Here is an 18,476-nt window from a genome sequence, read left to right on the forward strand (position 1 = left end):
CACCAAGTCTCGGACATGATCATCAACAACAATTTGAAACTCCACCAGAAGCTAAACCAACACCACTCATGCAATTCATCAAAGATCTTCACCAAAAGATTTGTTGGTGAACCCTTGCCGGAACCAAAAAATAATCTTCTAAGCAAGAAGGATAGCATCCGATCACCAGACCAAAACCAATTGACCGAATACAAGCATGAGCATCATGAAAAAACCAATTCCATCACCAAACTGTACCAGAGCCTACCGGATCATGTCGGATCCAAATCAACCAGAAACCACTCAACCTGTCAGGACTAGAAGGGTGTCGGTAAAGCATCCAAACAACTTTTTATTTGCAGTACTAGAGCTTTCACCTTGTACAAATCCAAGTCATCTAGAATCATCAATCTGCCTTTGTCTTTTCAATAAGTCATCCAACTGTGCAGCACTGATCCTAATTTTTTTTATAATCACTTGCAGTAGTCAAATCATCTCTCAAAGTAGTTATTTGTCTTTCCAGTTCTTGTTCATTATTCTGGGAGTGTGCCCAACCAGTTCTCAACAAATTATTCTCATGAGTCAATCTGCCACATTCATCAAATTTGTTCTTCGGAGATATAGCAAGATTATCTTCCTTCTTCTTTCTATCCTCAATATCTTTTGATAGCCTCATAGTCAGATCTTGCATTTCATTTTTCATGAGCATGTTTTCTTGACTTAGTTTCTGACATTGTTCCTTAAGAGAATTCTTCTCCTCATCATCCAGGTTTTGCAATTTAGTTCTTTTCTCTTGGCTTGAGATGATGATAACCTTTCTTGTAGGATAATAATAAATTCATTTGCAGAATTCAATTCTTATTGCAATTTCAAGTTTTTCATCCTTTCAGCATCACAATCCTCCAGAGCCATCTCAAGTTGCTTCTCCATAGCCATGTTCAAGGATTCCAGTTTCAGAATCTTCCTCAAGTTGTTAAAATTCTTCCGAGGTACTAGGCTCTGATACCAATTATTGGGATCCAAGAACACTGAGAGGGGGGGTGAATCAGTTTTCTGCCGATATAGACAATTTTTATCCTTTTATACCAAACACATATAAATTGGTAAACAATTAAACATATAACTTGAAGCAAACAAACCATCCACATAAATGAACACCATAACGCACATAATTTATTTGTGGAAAACCTCAAAGAGGAAAAACCACGGTGGGATTTGTGACCCACAATATTAGTTCACTAGCCATATGAAAAGATATTACATAGAATAGGGGCCTGCACTTGCAGGAAGGCACACTTCCTAGAGCATATTATTCATCACTGAAAGAGTCTCACTGACTACAAGCTTTTTCCTAAGGTAAATTATTGAAAGTGAACTCAAGAATGCATCTGCTATGCCAAATAGAATTCTAGTTCTAGCTCTGCTCTGTACCGGTTCATAAACCCTGAACTACCGGTATTCCTTCTCCTCTAAGAGTGCTTTCCAAGCTATCTACAGATCATTGAATGATATAACATTCACATACAAAATGATCTTCATATATATACTTCATATTATACAGTTCTTCTATATTCTCCTATATCATTTTATTCCATCATCACCACACATTTAAAATGACCTATTAGACTGACCTATATACCCATTAAAAATAATATTCCTTATGTCGGCTTACAATACATTTATAAAATATATTCAATGTTGGCCTTGACAATAATTACAAAATGATTTATTAAATAACCCCTCCTTGATGTCGGCTTCCAATGAAGTGTTGATGCTGGTGCTGATGTCGGTGCTGATGTAGTCCTGAATGCTCCAAACCCAATATCTGTTGGTATATGCCTCCTAATGTCAGTAAATTACTTCCATCTAATCTTGTTTCCATCAATGACAACAAAATGAATCCGATGAGTGTTAATTGCCAACAATCTTTACTTTCTTCCTCGTAAGTCTTGGGCTTTGTTATAGATAGAAAATAGTAATTGGCTTATTCTTGAGCTATTGCAATCCTTCTTCTTGTCTAAACACCTTTTGTCTTGTCTCTAATTATCCGATTCTTGAAATGATGTTTCTGAACATAATTAGCAGGAACTTTATCTGAATTCTCCTCTTCTTCTTTTTCACCATTTGTTTTCTTCTCTTTACTTTCTTCTGGATCACTTGTCTTCTTTGGAACGGCCAGAACAATCTCAATCTTCTGTGCTAGCCAATACTTATTCTCCTTTCTATCCTTGATATAATATACATTTCCATCTATTCTAACTCCTTTTGCAACTCTTACTAGTCTTCTCTTTTTTGATCATACATCCAGTGCTACTAAGCAACACTTCATATGCTTTTCTACACATCTGACTAACACTTAACAAACTATGTCTTAATTCTTAAATATAATAAACATTGTCAGTTTTATGCTTATCATCAATTGAAACACTTCCAATACCTTGAATAGTTGTACCATCTTCTCCGAAAAAATTCATTGATCCTTCATCATACTTCGTGAGATTAACAAACCTATCCATATCACTGGTCATATGATTTGAACATATAGAGTCTATAATCTATATACTCAATTCTATCTTAAAATGTAAAGCAATCTTAAATGTTCTCTCTTATTCTAGTTTCTTCAAAGCATCCTCCTTATCTTCAATTACCAGAAACAAGGATTCTTCATTCAAATCATCATCAAATTCATCTTCTAATGTTTTCTCCTCAATAGAAGATAAGCCCTTCTTCTCTCTATATTAAAATTGCATCTCTTAAATTCTTTTTTCTTCTCATCATTATCGGGTCTCTTATAATATTCTCTACAAGTACAATTAGAATCGTAATTTCTAATTCTACCACAAGAAACTTACTTTTGTATTTTACAGTGCCTCGCTACGATCTCCTCACAAAATTTGCTTCAACTTTATCTAGATCTCCATAGTTTTTCAAATCATCATGACTTGAAACATTAAATGTCACTTCTTTCTTTTTTATTTTCTCTTCCTCCATTTTTGAAATATCATAGGCTGCTAAAGTACCAATAAGTTGATCAATGCTATACTTACTCAAATTATTTCTCTTTTGTATAATACATCTCTATGGCTTGTAGGATTTAGGCAAAGTCAACAAGATCTTATAAAAAACATCACATTCTTCCAAATGTCCACCAAGAGATCTAATACCATCAACAAGGTCAGTCACTCTATGAATATAGTTATCAACACTGTCATCTTCCAGTAAATTCTCATATACTCATACTTCTACTTCAGATTAATTAGCCTAGCCTACTTTATCTTTGGATCTCTTTCATATACCAAACACAACTTTTTCCATACAAATTTTTCTTTCTTCAATCTTTTTAGTCTTCTAAACATTGAATCACTTATACAACTAAAATTATAGCTCTATCCTTTAAACATTAGTCTTCTTCAATTTTATCTCATCCAGAGTTTGAGCACCACCCTGTGGAGGTGTATATCTAGCCTGAATGATTTCCTAAATTCCTTTATGAAATGTCACCAAATGCAACTCCATTCTCTCCTTCTAGTATGGAAATTTTGTCCCATAAAAAATTGGAACTTTGTAATGCATATTTTGCACCATAACGAATCAACCTCAAGCGATTAAGCTTACACAAGAGGAACCTTTCTCTGATACCAATTGTTGAACCCAAGGTAGGATTGAGAGGGGGGGTGAGTTAGTCTAAAAAAAATTATTTGTATATATATAAACAATTAAACTTTAAAAGACACATCCAACACATGAACACCAAGATTTTCTATGTGAAAAACTCAAATAGGAAAAAACTACGATGAGCACTTTCCCACAACATATATCCACTATTTATATCATATTAGAAGGGAAAGAGTTAACTCCTCCGGACTTGTAAACCAAGAGTAATTGCTCATGGCATAAGATAGGAAAGAGGACTTGCAAAACCTGAAGCTAACTACACTTAGGGCAAGATGCAAAAAAGATATGAAAAGAAGAATCTCCTGATCATGAAGTTTTCTTTAAACTCTTCATTAGAACACACAACTCATACCTCAGCTACCAACACACTGCCTCATATCTCTATCACAATCTCAACACAAATTTTCTTCTTTGCACTTTACCAAACCTCACTGGTCATCCTCGCATCATGCATCTATATTCATCACACTTTCCTTCCTTGCTTGAACACAACTCAATCATATACATCCTTATATACAATAGAGATCATCAAATCTTGACTGAAGTTGGCCTGAACTAAAATATACCTTTCGGAATAAAAATACACACGTTGATCCACTCTATGAGAAAGAGAGGACCAAACCACATCATCCAAAGACCAATTCATCAATCCACAATCATTGAAATATATCCAATGACATATCTACATGCTATGCATCCATATAAGCAACTAATGGTTATAACTTACTCTCCAATGCAAGCAACTCAAATTTGGATCTTCACATGCTATGGTGAGACCCATAACACATCAAACTATCTTCCACAAATCACATGTGGACCTAAGGATAGGTCAAACATAGAATATCACAACTAGAAACTAAAACTTCTATCATACCCGAAGAACACAAAGATCTTTCTGGATCATGAAACAATTATATCCATGATACCATAACTGTATCCAACACAGATAACCATAATAAACAACATCAACAACACTTTCTGGACCTGAACACTTCCAGAATAAACAATGAACACCTACAACATCAACACAAGAAGATATCTTTGCACCACAAACATTCTAAACCAATGCCATTCCTGAACAACAAGTTTGACATCAATGACAACCACAACAACACATCAACACATACTTCCAACACCATTCACATTGAGCACAAATTTCATGCATACAAATAACCTCTTGGAGTTTTAATTTTTATTTTAAGTGTCCATATTGGCATCATTTTTATTAGAAAAGAACTCAAACAAATGTAAAGAATGTTGAGCCCATAATAGAGACCTTAGAACTTTAGTGAGCAATGGTGCAATAGAAAGGAAGTGTGAGATTGAAAATATTTTTGAATTATGCACATCATAAGATAATTTTTTATTTATTTATTCCACTCCACATTGATACTATAGTTATAACACTTTTTAAGTATGTGCAAATCACTCAAATTGAAATATATTCAAATCATAGACAAAGAATGCTACTAGGGCATAGAATAAAGAACAAGAACTAAATAATAAATCGACAAACAAAATGCTTACAGAGAAAAGTATCCATAGCATGGTCATAACAACAAATTTCTGACTCCATTTAAATTTTTTCACAAACAAAATCAAAATTACTTCATACCAAATAAAAAGCCAAAACTCTACAAATAAACATTTAATCAATATATTTTACCATAACACCTTTAAGAACTTATCACTAAATTTTATATAAAGAAAATCTTATTAAATTAACTATTTCTTATAATATCTTTTAATTCAAAGCAAATCATCATTTATTATAATAAATTACCTTCAAATCAAAATTAAAAAACAATCTATTAATAAACCTTAGTTTGAAGAGTCCCACCCTACTCATTAGCCTTATATTTATCAAAAACACCTTTTTAACTTTCTAGCCTTTGTAGTGAAGTTGAAGCTCCTTTTTAACTTCCAACCCTTTATGGAGGTTAGATTAAATTTACATCACACAAAGATCCAATCAATCCAACCAAGCCATGCAATGATAGAGACTCATGCACTAATAACAAACAATGAAGAAGTTGGCACATTATAAAATCTTTCCGGAAAATGACAGTAACTATCAAAGTGACATGTTTCTAGAAAAGCTCAAAGGTGAAGTCAAAAATTACCCAAGAATAATTGCTAAAATATACAATAGAAATACATATGGTCAAAAAGTATGGCCCCTAATTTAGGGTTTGGACAAAAATCAAAGAGAATGATGGGGAAAACACTAAATTTTCCTACAAATGAGGTAACTTTTGGGTGAATGTCACTCTTTTTAAACAGTGTGTTTCTGAATTGCCATGTCCATCAACTGAAAAAGAGGCCTTAAAATACAGTAGAGAGAGTAGAATAATAATGCACACCAGACATGTGGTCTCCCACCATGTTTCTCTCAGCTTGTAAAGAAAAAGAAAATTATTGCAACGACGTTAAAGATAGACAGAATATTGTTAATCACGTAGCAATCAAATAAAAATGACTTACAATATAAGGCAAGAATAAATTTCCTGCCCACAAAGCTTTGCATATAACTCACCACTCGTTGAGTATAGAAACTCCATTTTTAGTATTCTGCAGGTTCGCGTGATTTCTGCAAAGGAATATTACGACTTGGTATTGGTTTTTCTTGGCAGACTACTGCTCTCATGGCGGTGGATTTTAGATTCTCCAGTTATTTGTAAGCCATGATAATTAGTTTTCAAGGGGTCGTGGGATCGATTCCCAAGCTTACTTTAGTCTGCTAAAGAGGGAGTACAGTACACACAAAGTAAAGAGACTTAACAATTCATTTGTGCTGCACAAGGGGAGTAATGTCGGAAGAAGTAAAGGTAAGATGATTTTCTGTGCTTTTCTCTTCTTCTGAACTAAGAATGATTTGGTGGGTTTTGTTTTTCTTATTGTTTTTTCTTCCAAAGATCTCAAAACAGAGATGATAGTTCATGCAAATGGTGTGTAGCTACAAGTATTGCAGTTCTTTGTATATTATCTAGTTAGCTATTTTGATTAAAGAGTAAATAAGTTTTGGGCTGGAGGTCTGGTTTCATTGAGGAGATCTTCTTATGGTAAGCATAAGGTCATTAGATTCACTCTCTTCCTACTGTCCACTGGTATAGGAGGGCGTGTCGCACCAGTGTGGTCATGTAAAGAAACAATTAGGAGAGACGTAACCAATATAACTGTAATGAAGCTTCTTGTAATTAGCACAAGGTCATGAGATCCAGTCTCTCCTACTGTCCACTGGTACCAAAAGATGTGCCGTGCTAACATTGTGAGGAATGTAACAATATAACTGTAGCTAAATTGCTGATTACAACATTCAAAAACATATTCCCAGAAAACTAAATCTCATTAAACTCTAGCGGTGATAAATTCCCTAGACAAATCCAAACCCAGCCCTAGCAATTCACACACCCATGATGATATTATTGAAAATAAAAGTGATTTAAAAATCTATTATGTTTGTATGAGCGAACATAGGAAAGCATGTTTAAATGATTCACCTGTGAAGATAGAATAAGGCTGAAAGAACATTTAAACTTTCAAATTTGATAAGATTTTAATGTTTTTTTATGATTGTGGTGCAGAGTCATACTTTAGTGTTGAGAATAAAAATGGACTGCTTGGGATGCTACAATAAAGTAAGGAAAGCTCTGATGAAAATATACGGTAAAAGGCTTTCCATCTTATTCTTATTGCTTGTTTGAAGGAGGTAGTGCACATATCTTTAACAGGTCCACAAAATATTTTAACTGAAAAGTTTGTGGAAGTTTCACTGTAGTAATAAAAGGATTTATTATTGCGTTGATTTGATTATTATTCAAATGACCTAAAAGGTTTCTTTGGTGTGTAATACATGAGATATCCATAGCCATGTGATCGAGAAGAAGGAGAACAAAGTGACTGTAAGTGGACCATTTGAACCAGAGGAGTTAGTAAAGCAAATTGCCAAAAAGACAAGGAAGAAAGTAGAAGTCTTGGAGAGTACAATAAATGAGTGATTGCTACATATGCAAAGATTTTCAAAATCATTATTCTATGTACTCAGACCTCAAGGAAAGAAAAGTATAATGCTCTCACGTTGAAAACATTCCATATTATTCGTTTTTTCACTTTTAGCTTCAAATCACAATCATATAGTAAACATCATATGAATATATGCAATGAATATATTTTTTTGTGAACTTCTAAAACATTAATGTAGCTCTAAAAAAATAGAGTTTTTTTTTTTTTTTTTTGAGTGTAATAGAAGACCACAAGTACATAAAGAAAGGTGATGAATAGTTTCCAAAAAGAGAGTTGATATTTGGAATCTTTGTTAAGAATATGTGTTCATAGGGTAGTTTATAGGTGATCTATTGATGTTATTTTCAGTGAAATTTTTAGTGGCTAATATTCATCAATTGTCAATTGGTTATTTTTTGAAATTTGGGAATCAAAGTTTGGCTAATAAGTTCAATTTTTAAGGTGACTCAAATCGCCACACTTTTACAAATTTTTATTTTAGTGTCATTTAAATCGCCCGAGAATTTATTTTATTGATTTTTTTTAACTCAAAGATTCACTACAATATTTGATACATGATTAGATCAAATTCACCAATATTTTATAATTTATTCACCAATAATATATCACAATTATTAGTTACTTCAGGATTATATCAACAATCTTTAGTTGTCATCATTGATTTTAAATATAATCTAGTAACCTTCATTGTATTCCATGAAGTAAATTTTACCTACAAGTTGTAATGCTCATGAGAATTGAATTTTTTTTTGAATTGTCGTCCTCAATGAAAATCAATGGTCTCAAAGCAATTTTTGGCCCCATGAGCGTTACAAATTGTAACTAAATAAAGTATTGTTTGCCCCTTAAACTTATTAATGATTTCCACCTTCACACGTCTACTTTTCTATAAAAATATTTTTTTAAATGAAAGAATTAGGAATAGTAATTAATGCATATTCTTATTATTTTCCAATATTTGCAAATATTTTCTACCAAAAAAAATTGATATAAAAAAATTTCCAATAAAATTAATATTTTTCATTAAAAAAATGAAAGATTTATCAATAAAAATTAGTATTTTCTTTATAAAAAAATTAAATATTCATCAAAATTTTATTAAATTTTTAAGAGAGAATTTCTTAAATTTTTCACTCCAAGAGATATATTCAGCAAGACAAAAAAAGGAGAATGAGATCATACAATTGGAGGCTATAGGAGATCATACAAAATCAGCCTTGTTTAGGTAACACATAAGGCTAAATGTTTCACCATCCCTCACATTTTACCATCATCAATTTTTGCATGATACTTTGTTGGGCTAATGTTCGTTGCTTCTAGTTTAAATATTGCATGAAATTTGATGTGCCTAGTCTTGCATGACCAAAGGAAAGTAGTAAATAGTATTTGGAACTAAACGGGACTGTAATATTCTCTGAAATCAATAAAATCTTACGATTATTGGTAGAAAAGGAATAATATTAAATTAACTAACTTTGACATACATTTTTTTGAAAAAGTATACAAAAAACCATGAACATTTTCAAAATTTTTGCTAAAATAATTGCATAGTTTTTGGACTACTTCCACTTAAATAATTAAGTCTAAATAGATAGAAGAGAGAATTAAATCTCTCGCCCCATCTAAAGACAGCAGTCTCTTTTAAAATGGATTTAAGTGATATTAAAATAAAATTGAATGGCATGCTTGAATTTTAATTTTTTTTTTTTTAATTTGATTGTATTGAATTTTTAAAAAGTATTTTGAAAAAATTAAGTTTGGTAATTTGACAATAAAATTAAAGATGAAAAATAAATTAATTTTTAAAAAAAAAAGAAATAAAGCATGGTTGAATATATTCAAATATCTTGAATCTTAGATTATTTAAAATAGTGTTTAATATTTTTTGGTGATAAGAATATCATGCCAGTATAAGAGATAATTCAATATGCAATTTTGATGTTCAATATATTCAATAGTAATAAATATACTTCTCAATGTACACATTTTAGTTCTTTGCAACTTTAAAAATGATGTAGATATATAACATAATTAATTTTTAGGTACGACAAGTCATGCTAAATTTTTTCCATACATTTCAAATTTTTGAAGCGGTACTCTTTAGCTTGGATGTTCTTGTGTCTATCAAAACTATTTACAATATATATATACATGGACATATATATTCTAGTGTTTAGTTATTCATTATTACACTTATATATAAATTTTAGTTTTAATCAAATGAAAATTTGACATTCCATCTATCTATGTCATAATTTTTTATATAATATTTTCGATATACTCCATGATCTATCAAAAGATGAGTTAGAGGTCCACAATATATCATATACAATAATTACTATTATGGACTATAAGGGATCATAGAATAAGATCTAAAATATTGATGTGAATATTATCAAATTAAAAATATCATTTATATTAATTTTTAACTTTACTTCTGGAAATCCATCATTCATATTTTAGATCTTTACTTTTAAAAAATAGTACATATTGTATATTATTCTTAAATAATCTTATTTATGAAAATAATTATTACATATAATATATATTTATTTTTAAGAAAAAATAAATTTATAATTATTTTGTTTAGATTAAGTGCCTTGCATAAATAGTGGAGAACAACTAGTAGTTGTTTAGGGTCCAATTGTTGTTATAACACTTATGCTTATATTGTCCAGTCCTACCACATATTTCTACTGGATATTATAAATAAATAATCAACACGTAGATAAAAAATAACCTAATATTGGTCATTATGGACCCATAATTAAACACATTAGAATGCTATATGAAAAAATATAAATACATTCACTAGAAAGTAAAATAAATAACTTTTTTGTTTCAAATAAAATATCATAACTATTCATTATAAGTGTGTTATTTATAAATAAGATATTCATTTAATAAAATATGATGCTTATTTAAACAATTAGTGTTCTTAGTGAAAAAATATTATTCTTATGTGTACAACTATTGGAATAATATTACATATCCATTGGAGTATTTAATATTAATAATTTTTCCTATCACAAATATAAAAGGTAAGCACAATAAATAACTTGTATTTTCTCATTAAATATGATGGATTATCAAAAAGTTTTAGTGTTCCTCATTTTTCCATTTGTGTTGGATCTATAAATTGCATTTTAAATATTTAGGTGTTGTGTTTTTCACAAAAAACTTGTTTTTTGTGTTCAATTATTGTTCTATTTGTTATGGATATAAAAGTTTGAGATAACAAATATTTATGGTTACCAATAGGTAATTGGTTTATTTATGTTTTTATTAATATAAGTTGGGAAGGGCCCTAAACCATTACAAGATACAATCAATTTGAAATAGAGCTTTGAGACTACTTAACAAGCATCCTAACCTAAAATACAAAAGTTACCCAAAGGTAATCAAAGAATAAGATCAAACAAACAAAAGAGTTACCGAAGAGTTAACCAAAGTTAGGACTGAATAGAACTAGAAGCAGCCTTAGCCATCTTTACATCTTTCTTACTTATTTGTTCAACCATCCACCTAGAGTTGTTATCAACACTCAAAGGCTTTGGAGGAGGAGAAGAAACCACTTTTACTGTTTCAATAGGTGGGTCAGTAGACCCACAATGAGGAAGAATAATAGAGCTTGAAACAACAGCTTTTTCAGTATAAACAATGTTATTTTGACAAATAGAATTATGAAGAATAGCTCATTATTTGGTTCATTTACATAATTACATAATAATTATTTTAAATAAAAATATGATATTTTACTAACTATAAATGATATCTTTATTTAACTACTAGGGTTTTTCAGATTAAGTTTTGGTTAAATCTTTTAAAAGACATTTTGACGACACTTCACACTAGACATGTTATTTTGACGAAATTGTATGATCAGTCACATCTCCAAATTGTAGATGGATAAATATTCACTTTACATTTAAAAGAAAAAATAAAAATCTTTACAATATTCCATGTAATAATTGCATGCTCATGAAATTAATCCAACTACAAATCCTTCTCCTTTATTTAAATATACTTCTATTAGAGATTATAGAAAACAAAGCTGTCTATTTCCCCAATCACAATAACAAGCATTCCGGGGACCAGTAATTTCTGGTGCGGATTCCATTCCACCTCATCACAGTAATAACGTTTAATGCATACTTAAATTCCAACAGAGAAATATTAGCAAAACTATATTTCAATCCTTTTCACGACTGTTGTGTACAAGGAAATATCACTACTTTATTAACACATAAAGGCATCTCATAATGTATGGTAGACAAAAGATAAGTTCCTCCCTCCACTTATGCAACAGACTACACTTGACTACTGACACCCCACGACTTACATACTATCACATTTAAACATTAAAAGTGACTTGTAGACCTACTTTTCATGACAATCATTAATATCATACGTAGTACAAGTGATAGAATGAAGACTCTTGATCTAACGAATTTTACAGGAACTTGGATTTTCATCATTCCAGAAATACCATACTTCATTAGCAGGAGGCTTAGGAGGATAATACCCAGGCCATGGGATTATATTCGATTTGCTTGAACATCCACAGTGTTGAGGAGGTGTACATGAACAGTACCCCGTGCATGGTGGATACTTTGGACACATTATAATCTTGCTCCTTCTCCTTCTCCTCCTTTTTCTTTTCTCTTCCTCCTCTTTCTTTTTCTCCTCCTCCTCCTCCTCCTCTTTCTTCTTCTTCTCCTTGTTGACTCTTGATTGTCCTTGACGCCAAAAAAAAAAGGGTGACATCTTGGAAGGCATGTTGATAAATCATTGGCATTTTTTTATTAATAATGCTATCATGCCTCATCTGCATATTGTTCAGTGAAATTTATGATGTGTACAACCACGTAATGACTTGGCATCAACTTACCTGGCATTCTTTCACGAGACTCTATTGTGGACCTCAAATGTTTTGAAATCCTATTTTATATTTTGGTTTCTTAAGTGGTAAAAGAAACAAAAAACAACAACAGTGTTTTATTTTGTTGCACAAACCCTAGAAGGTGCCGCCATGGGTAATTTGAAGGCTTTAATAATGATTTTTCTATTTCAGATTTTTACAAAGCAGTAAAAAAGTTGCAAAATATTTTTCTCTTTTGTAAAAAGAGATGAGCAGGAATAAAGAGTTTGATGGTTCTTTTTTTACGGTCATGTAACTATTTTTTTTAAAGATAACAAAAGTTTTACAAGGGTTTTATATGCTATAAACAAGAGATTCGTTGTTCATACGGATTTCAGTTTTCTGGAGCAGATTTATAACTATTTTTAAATGTTATACAAAAATCATGTTTCTGTTTAGAAACACTAACTAATATAGTTACCCTATTTTGGAAGGTATATTTGGAAGGTTGTTTTTCGAACAATTTTGATTTAAAAAGAAAAACAGTTCATTTCAGTTTTGGAACCGATTCTACATCTTTGGGCATTTATACATATCATGGCCGTGACATTTTGGAAAAGTGTGTGTGAGTGTGAAAAAAAAAAAAAGGTAGGGAAAACTGTGCGTTACTTGTTGTGATCAGTGAAAAAGATTGAAAGGGTTTTTCATTGCATAGTGTGAAAACTCTATTTTTTCAGAAGTTCAGTGTGAATTTGATTTTGGAAATCAAGGGTAGAAAGGATTATTGTATTTCATACAAATAACAGAGTATACAGAGTATGTGATTTCTCTGCACTTTATAGCAATATATTTGTAAAAGGAAATTGTTTCAGTTGTACTCTTATAATCTCAAAGTTGCACAAGTATATTTCTGCAATTATGATGTGGTTGTTGCTCCTTGAACACAATGTATAGATTTGGTTCTCATTGTTATAATAAAAAGGATCTTTATGAGTGGTTTTTCTACCCCAAGAGGGTTTTCCACTCATGAAATATTTGTGTCATGTGTCAAAAGTTTTCCATTAGTTTCATGCTCTGATATGTTGGATTATTTCATTTGTTTTGCATTGTGCTAATTCATACAATTGTTGTTTTATATCTGCAAGTTCCATGTTACTGTGTCATTTATAAAATTAAATGTTATTTACTTTATTTCTGAAATTTCAACTTCTCTTTCAAAACTTCTTGTATGAGTTAATTTCTTAGACTCTAATTCACCCCCCGCCCCCCCCCCCCCCCCCCCTCCCCCTCTTAGAGTCAATTCACTTCCAACAAGTGGTATTAGAGCATAGGATCCCTCCATATAGGTCTTTCCTGGGGATTGTTCCTGGTTGTTTGGAAGTTCAAATGGCTCAAAATCAAGAAGGTGCTTCACTTTCCAGAGCTCTTCTTTTTGATGGCACTGATTATGTGTTATGGAGAATTCGAATGGAAACATATTTGATCTCTGTTGATCTTAATGTGTGGAAAATTGTTACAACTAAGTATAAAGTTCCCGATATTATTCCTACAGACCCTGATGATAAAACAAAATATGAATTAAATGCTAGGGCCAAACATGCACTCCTATGTGGTCTTACAAAGGATGTGTTTGTAAAGGTCATGCATTGTAAGTCTGCCCATGAGATTTGGGATAAACTAGAAACAATTTATCAAAGAGATAAAAAAGTAAAAGAATCAAAGATTCTCACACTCAAAAATCAATTTGAGGCATTGAGAATGAAAGATGATGAAACTATTGCAAGCTATTTTCTAAGAATTGATGAGATAGTAAACTCTAGAAGAGGTCTTGGTGAAACAATGGATGAACAAGATGTTGTTAGAAAAGTCATTAGAACCTTATTGCCAAAATTTGAAACTAAGGTTTCAACCTTAGAAGAAAAGAAAAACTTTTCTACAATGACTCTTGATAATCAGCAAGGTATTCTTACTGCCTATGAAATGAGAATTGGTAGCAATTCCTCTACTTAAAAAAAAATAGCTTTTAGAGTAGAAAAGAAAGAAGAACGTGATAGTGAATCTGAACTTTTAGATGCTATTGAAGCTCTACTTGTTAGAAAATTGAAAAATAAATATAAGGGTAAATTACCCTTCAAATGTTTTAATTGTGGGAAAACTGGGCACTTTGCTGCTCAATGTCCTCTAAGTGATCTAAATAGCGAAGAAGAAAAACCAGAAAAATTCTACAAAAAGAAAATGTGGAATCCTATAAAGAAATTCAATACCTTTAAGAAAGAGAAGAGTCTCTTCACAAAAGAAGACTCTGAAGGAGAATCAGATGATTCACCTTGTGAAGGAGATGAGACACTATTTATGGTAGAAATAGAATCTTCTTCAACTAGCAAATCTGAAAATCAATCTGTTCTAGACCAAAGTGCAATTGATCTTGAGGGAGAGTTACTCTGTGCTCTCAAAGAAATAAAAAGATTAAAAAAATTAGTAGTCTCACAAGAAAGTTCAAATCAGATTCTATGAGTTGAATTGAATGATTCAAATTTAGCAAATGAAAATCTAAAATCTCTTCTTGAAGATAGAGATAAGAAAATCAAAGTTTTAGAACAACAAGTTTCTTCTCTGCAAAAACAAGTTGGTCAATATGAGAGTACTATGCATCTGAATGATATTCTTGATAAACAAAAACATCACAAAGATCTGACTGGTGTTGGTTTTTGTAAGGACAAAATAGAAAATCAGAATTTTAAGACAACAAACAGAAATCCAACATATTCTCTTAACAGATCTTTTAGATTTGGTTTCTTCAATGGATATTGTTTTTATTACAATAAATTTGGTCACAAGGTTAGTACTTGCAGATTTATGAAGCACAGAACTCCTATGTTTGGACACAAACAAAATTATGGATTTTCAAATATGGTAAAATGTTTTAAATGCAACAATTTTGGGCATACTACTAGACAATGTAAATCAAAACAAAGTGATACAATCAATTACAATCAATTTGAAATAGAGCTTTGAGACTACTTAACAAGCATCCTTACCTAAAATACAAAAGTTACCCAAAGGTAATCAAAGAAACAATCAAACAAACAATAGAGTTACCGAAGAGTTAAGCAAAGTTAGCCAAAGTTAGGACTGAATAGAACTAGAAGTAGCCTTAGCCATCTTTACATCTTTCTTACTTATTTGTTCAACCATCCACTTAGAGTTGTTATCAACACTTAAAGGCTTTGGAGGAGGAGAAGAAACCACTTTTAGTGTTTCAATAGGTGGGTCAGTAGATGCACAATGAGGAAACAACAACTTTTTCAGTAGAAACAATGTTATTTTGACAAATAGCATTATGAAGAATAGCTTATTATTTGGTTCATTTATATAATTACATATAAATTATTTTAAATAAAAATATGATATTTTACTAACTATAAATGATATCTTTATTTAACTACTAGGGTTTTTCAGATTAAGTTTTGGTTAAATCTTTAAAAAGGCATTTTTACGACACTTTACACTAGACATGTTATTTTGACAAAGTTGTGTGATCAGTCACATCTTCAAATTGTAGATGGATAAATATTCACTTTACATTTAAAAGAAAAAATAGAAACCTTTACAATATTCCATGTAAAGATTGCATGCTCATGAAATTAATCCAATCTTTACAATATTCCATGTAATAATTGCATGCCCATGAAATTAATCCAACTACAGATCCCTCTCCTCTATTTAAATATACTTCTATTATAGATTAGTGAAAATTTGCTATATTTTAATTATTAATTGGATATAGAAAACAAAGCTGTCTATTTCCCCAATCACAATAACAAGCATTCCGGGGACCAGTAATGTCTGGTGCGGATTCCCTTCCACCTTATCACAGTAGTAACGTTTAATGCATACTTAAATTCCAACAGAGAAATATTAGCAAAACTATATTTCAATCCTTTTCACGACTGTTGTGTACAAGGAAATATCGCTACTTTATTAACACATAAAAGCATCTCATAATGTATGGTAGACACTTATCTCTTGTGAAACAAAAGATAAGTTCCTCCCTCCACTTATGCAACAGAATACACTTGACTGCTGACACCCCAAGACTTACATACTACCACATTTAAACATTAAAAAGTAACTTGTATACCAACTTTTCAGGACATTCATTAATATCATACGTAGTACATGTAGTAGAATGAAGACTCTTGATTTAACAAACTGTACAGGATCTTGGATTTTCATCATTCCAGAAATACCAAACTTCATTAGCAGGAGGCTTAGGAGGATGATACCCAGGCCATGGGATTATACCCGATTTGCTTGAACATGTAGAACATCCACAGTGTTGAGGAGGTGTACATGAGCAGTACCCCGTGCATGGTGGATACTTTGGACACATTATAATCTTGCATTTTCCATCATCTTTCTTTTCCATCTCCTTTTTTTTCTTCATCTCTTCCTCCTCTTTCTTTTTCTTCTCCTCCTCCTCTTTCTTCTTCTTCTTCTCCTTCTTCTTCTTCTTCTCCTCCTCCTCTTTCTTCTTCTTCTCCTCCTCCTCTTTCTTCTTTTCCTCCTCTGTTTTTTGGGATGATGGTGGAGGTCCAGTTGAAACCAGGCGAGCACATTTGATTTTGCTTTTTATTTTGTTGACAATGCACACTGGATCTGCATCTCCATCCACAGTTATGGTCCTCTCCTTCGTGTTGATGGAAACAGTATTTATTCCTGTAATCAAGTGATAACCCAAGAATAAACATCAAACAGCAAAGGTGACACAATGGAATTCCATTTCCATGACGAATATGAGGTCCATCTTGACTTGAAAACATGGTAGACTTCAACAAGAAGAGAGATGAAAACATGGATGTAGAAAAATCGAAAAAACTGATCAATCTTGCATGAAACTCAGTTAGACTGTAGAGAAGATGGCAGTCATGAGAATAACAAAAATTATACACATACCCTTTTGTTTACCTATCGTAGACTCATAATAATACGTTAAGTTTAGGTTTCCAAACAAGTTAGAATGAGAGAATTTGTAAATGGAGGAATTTGAAGAACAATTTATAAATTAGGGAAGTGTACCAGTATTTGTTATAATCGATTTTGTGCATTCACATATTCTAAAAGGTCTAATATTAGATTTTGATGATTGTTTTTTGTTTCTTCCGCATGGACTTAACTACTTATACCTGTTGTTCAGGCTTCTGGGTAGTATCATGCACACTATATATATGCAACAGTTAAGAAATACAGATCTCAAAGTGTTGCTTGATACTTCTTTAAAGATGCCCAACAATCATGCACTTAAAATTGCCAATACTTATGTACAAATACCTTAATAATCGTGCACTATGAGTACCAATATTTTTGAAGTAACATATGAAAGTCGAAACAAACGAAAAATAGAATAATTTTGTACAACATAATTATACCATCTATTTTTGTAATAGAATGCAAGGCAACTTTCTTGCATTTGTAGCAATCCGTGTCGATGCTGATGACAGTCCTCTGAAATGACAAACCATACGACAACATATGAGATTAATAGTTTCTCTTTTGTAACACTTTTAAAACAAAAAAAGAATACAACAGACAAACGCCTTACATAAGCCATCCTGGGGAATCTTACAGCAAGCCTATCTACCTCCACAAAGCTCTAATCTGCCTCTAAATTGCACTTCAGATGTTCAAAGAATGCAAATTTGATACCTATTTATCAAGGGCAGTGGACATCCAGTATCCTGCTTTTTTGTGGCTAAAATATCTTTGATCTCAGAAACTGCTTGACCAAGTCCCGTGGACATTATTTAAAGTTTATTTTTTAAGATGTTGTAGTAATTGCATACAGTGCTTTTGTACAGCCCTGTGCAAGTCTTCTGATGTTTAAGTAAACCAACTAGCATTATTCATAGTGTAATATGCACATGGATAAGTAATTTGT

General features: G+C 31.6%; 2 protein-coding genes across 3 annotated transcripts; one reads left to right on the plus strand and one right to left on the minus strand.

Moving 5' to 3' along the window:
- The first annotated feature begins 6,191 nt into the window (after positions 1-6,191).
- LOC131050639 (heavy metal-associated isoprenylated plant protein 20) lies at positions 6,192-7,877 on the plus strand. 2 transcript variants are annotated; one of them, XM_057984844.2, is made up of 3 exons: positions 6,192-6,482; positions 7,239-7,320; positions 7,513-7,877. In XM_057984844.2, exons 1-3 carry the CDS (start codon positions 6,465-6,467, stop codon positions 7,650-7,652), a joined length of 240 nt encoding a protein of 79 aa, XP_057840827.1. In that variant the 5' UTR covers positions 6,192-6,464; the 3' UTR covers positions 7,653-7,877. The 2 variants fall into 2 exon arrangements, 1 of the variants encoding a protein (XP_057840827.1); XR_009106990.1 differs by lacking the exon at positions 6,192-6,482 and having other exon boundaries at positions 7,237-7,320; positions 7,523-7,744.
- Positions 7,878-16,489: 8,612 nt separating this feature from the next.
- LOC131050649 (heavy metal-associated isoprenylated plant protein 4-like) lies at positions 16,490-18,250 on the minus strand. Its single transcript, XM_059210771.1, has 3 exons — positions 18,141-18,250; positions 17,968-18,043; positions 16,490-17,257 (listed from the first exon to the last, which is right to left on the minus strand). Exons 1-3 carry the CDS (start codon positions 18,147-18,149, stop codon positions 16,743-16,745), a joined length of 600 nt encoding a protein of 199 aa, XP_059066754.1. The 5' UTR covers positions 18,150-18,250; the 3' UTR covers positions 16,490-16,742.
- Positions 18,251-18,476: the final 226 nt, after the last annotated feature.

The sequence above is a fragment of the Cryptomeria japonica genome, chromosome 8 (assembly GCF_030272615.1).
Source record: "Cryptomeria japonica chromosome 8, Sugi_1.0, whole genome shotgun sequence".
Lineage (NCBI taxonomy): Eukaryota > Viridiplantae > Streptophyta > Pinopsida > Cupressales > Cupressaceae > Cryptomeria > Cryptomeria japonica.

Bases quoted from the DNA above. Each gene is read 5' to 3' on its own strand.
- LOC131050639 (XM_057984844.2), top strand. The intron at 7,321-7,512 runs GTAAAAGGCTTT...GTAATACATGAG, and splicing joins AGCTCTGATGAAAATATACG to ATATCCATAGCCATGTGATC.
- LOC131050649 (XM_059210771.1), bottom strand. The intron at 17,258-17,967 runs GTATAATTATGT...ACTTGATTACAG, and splicing joins TTCTATTACAAAAATAGATG to GAATAAATACTGTTTCCATC.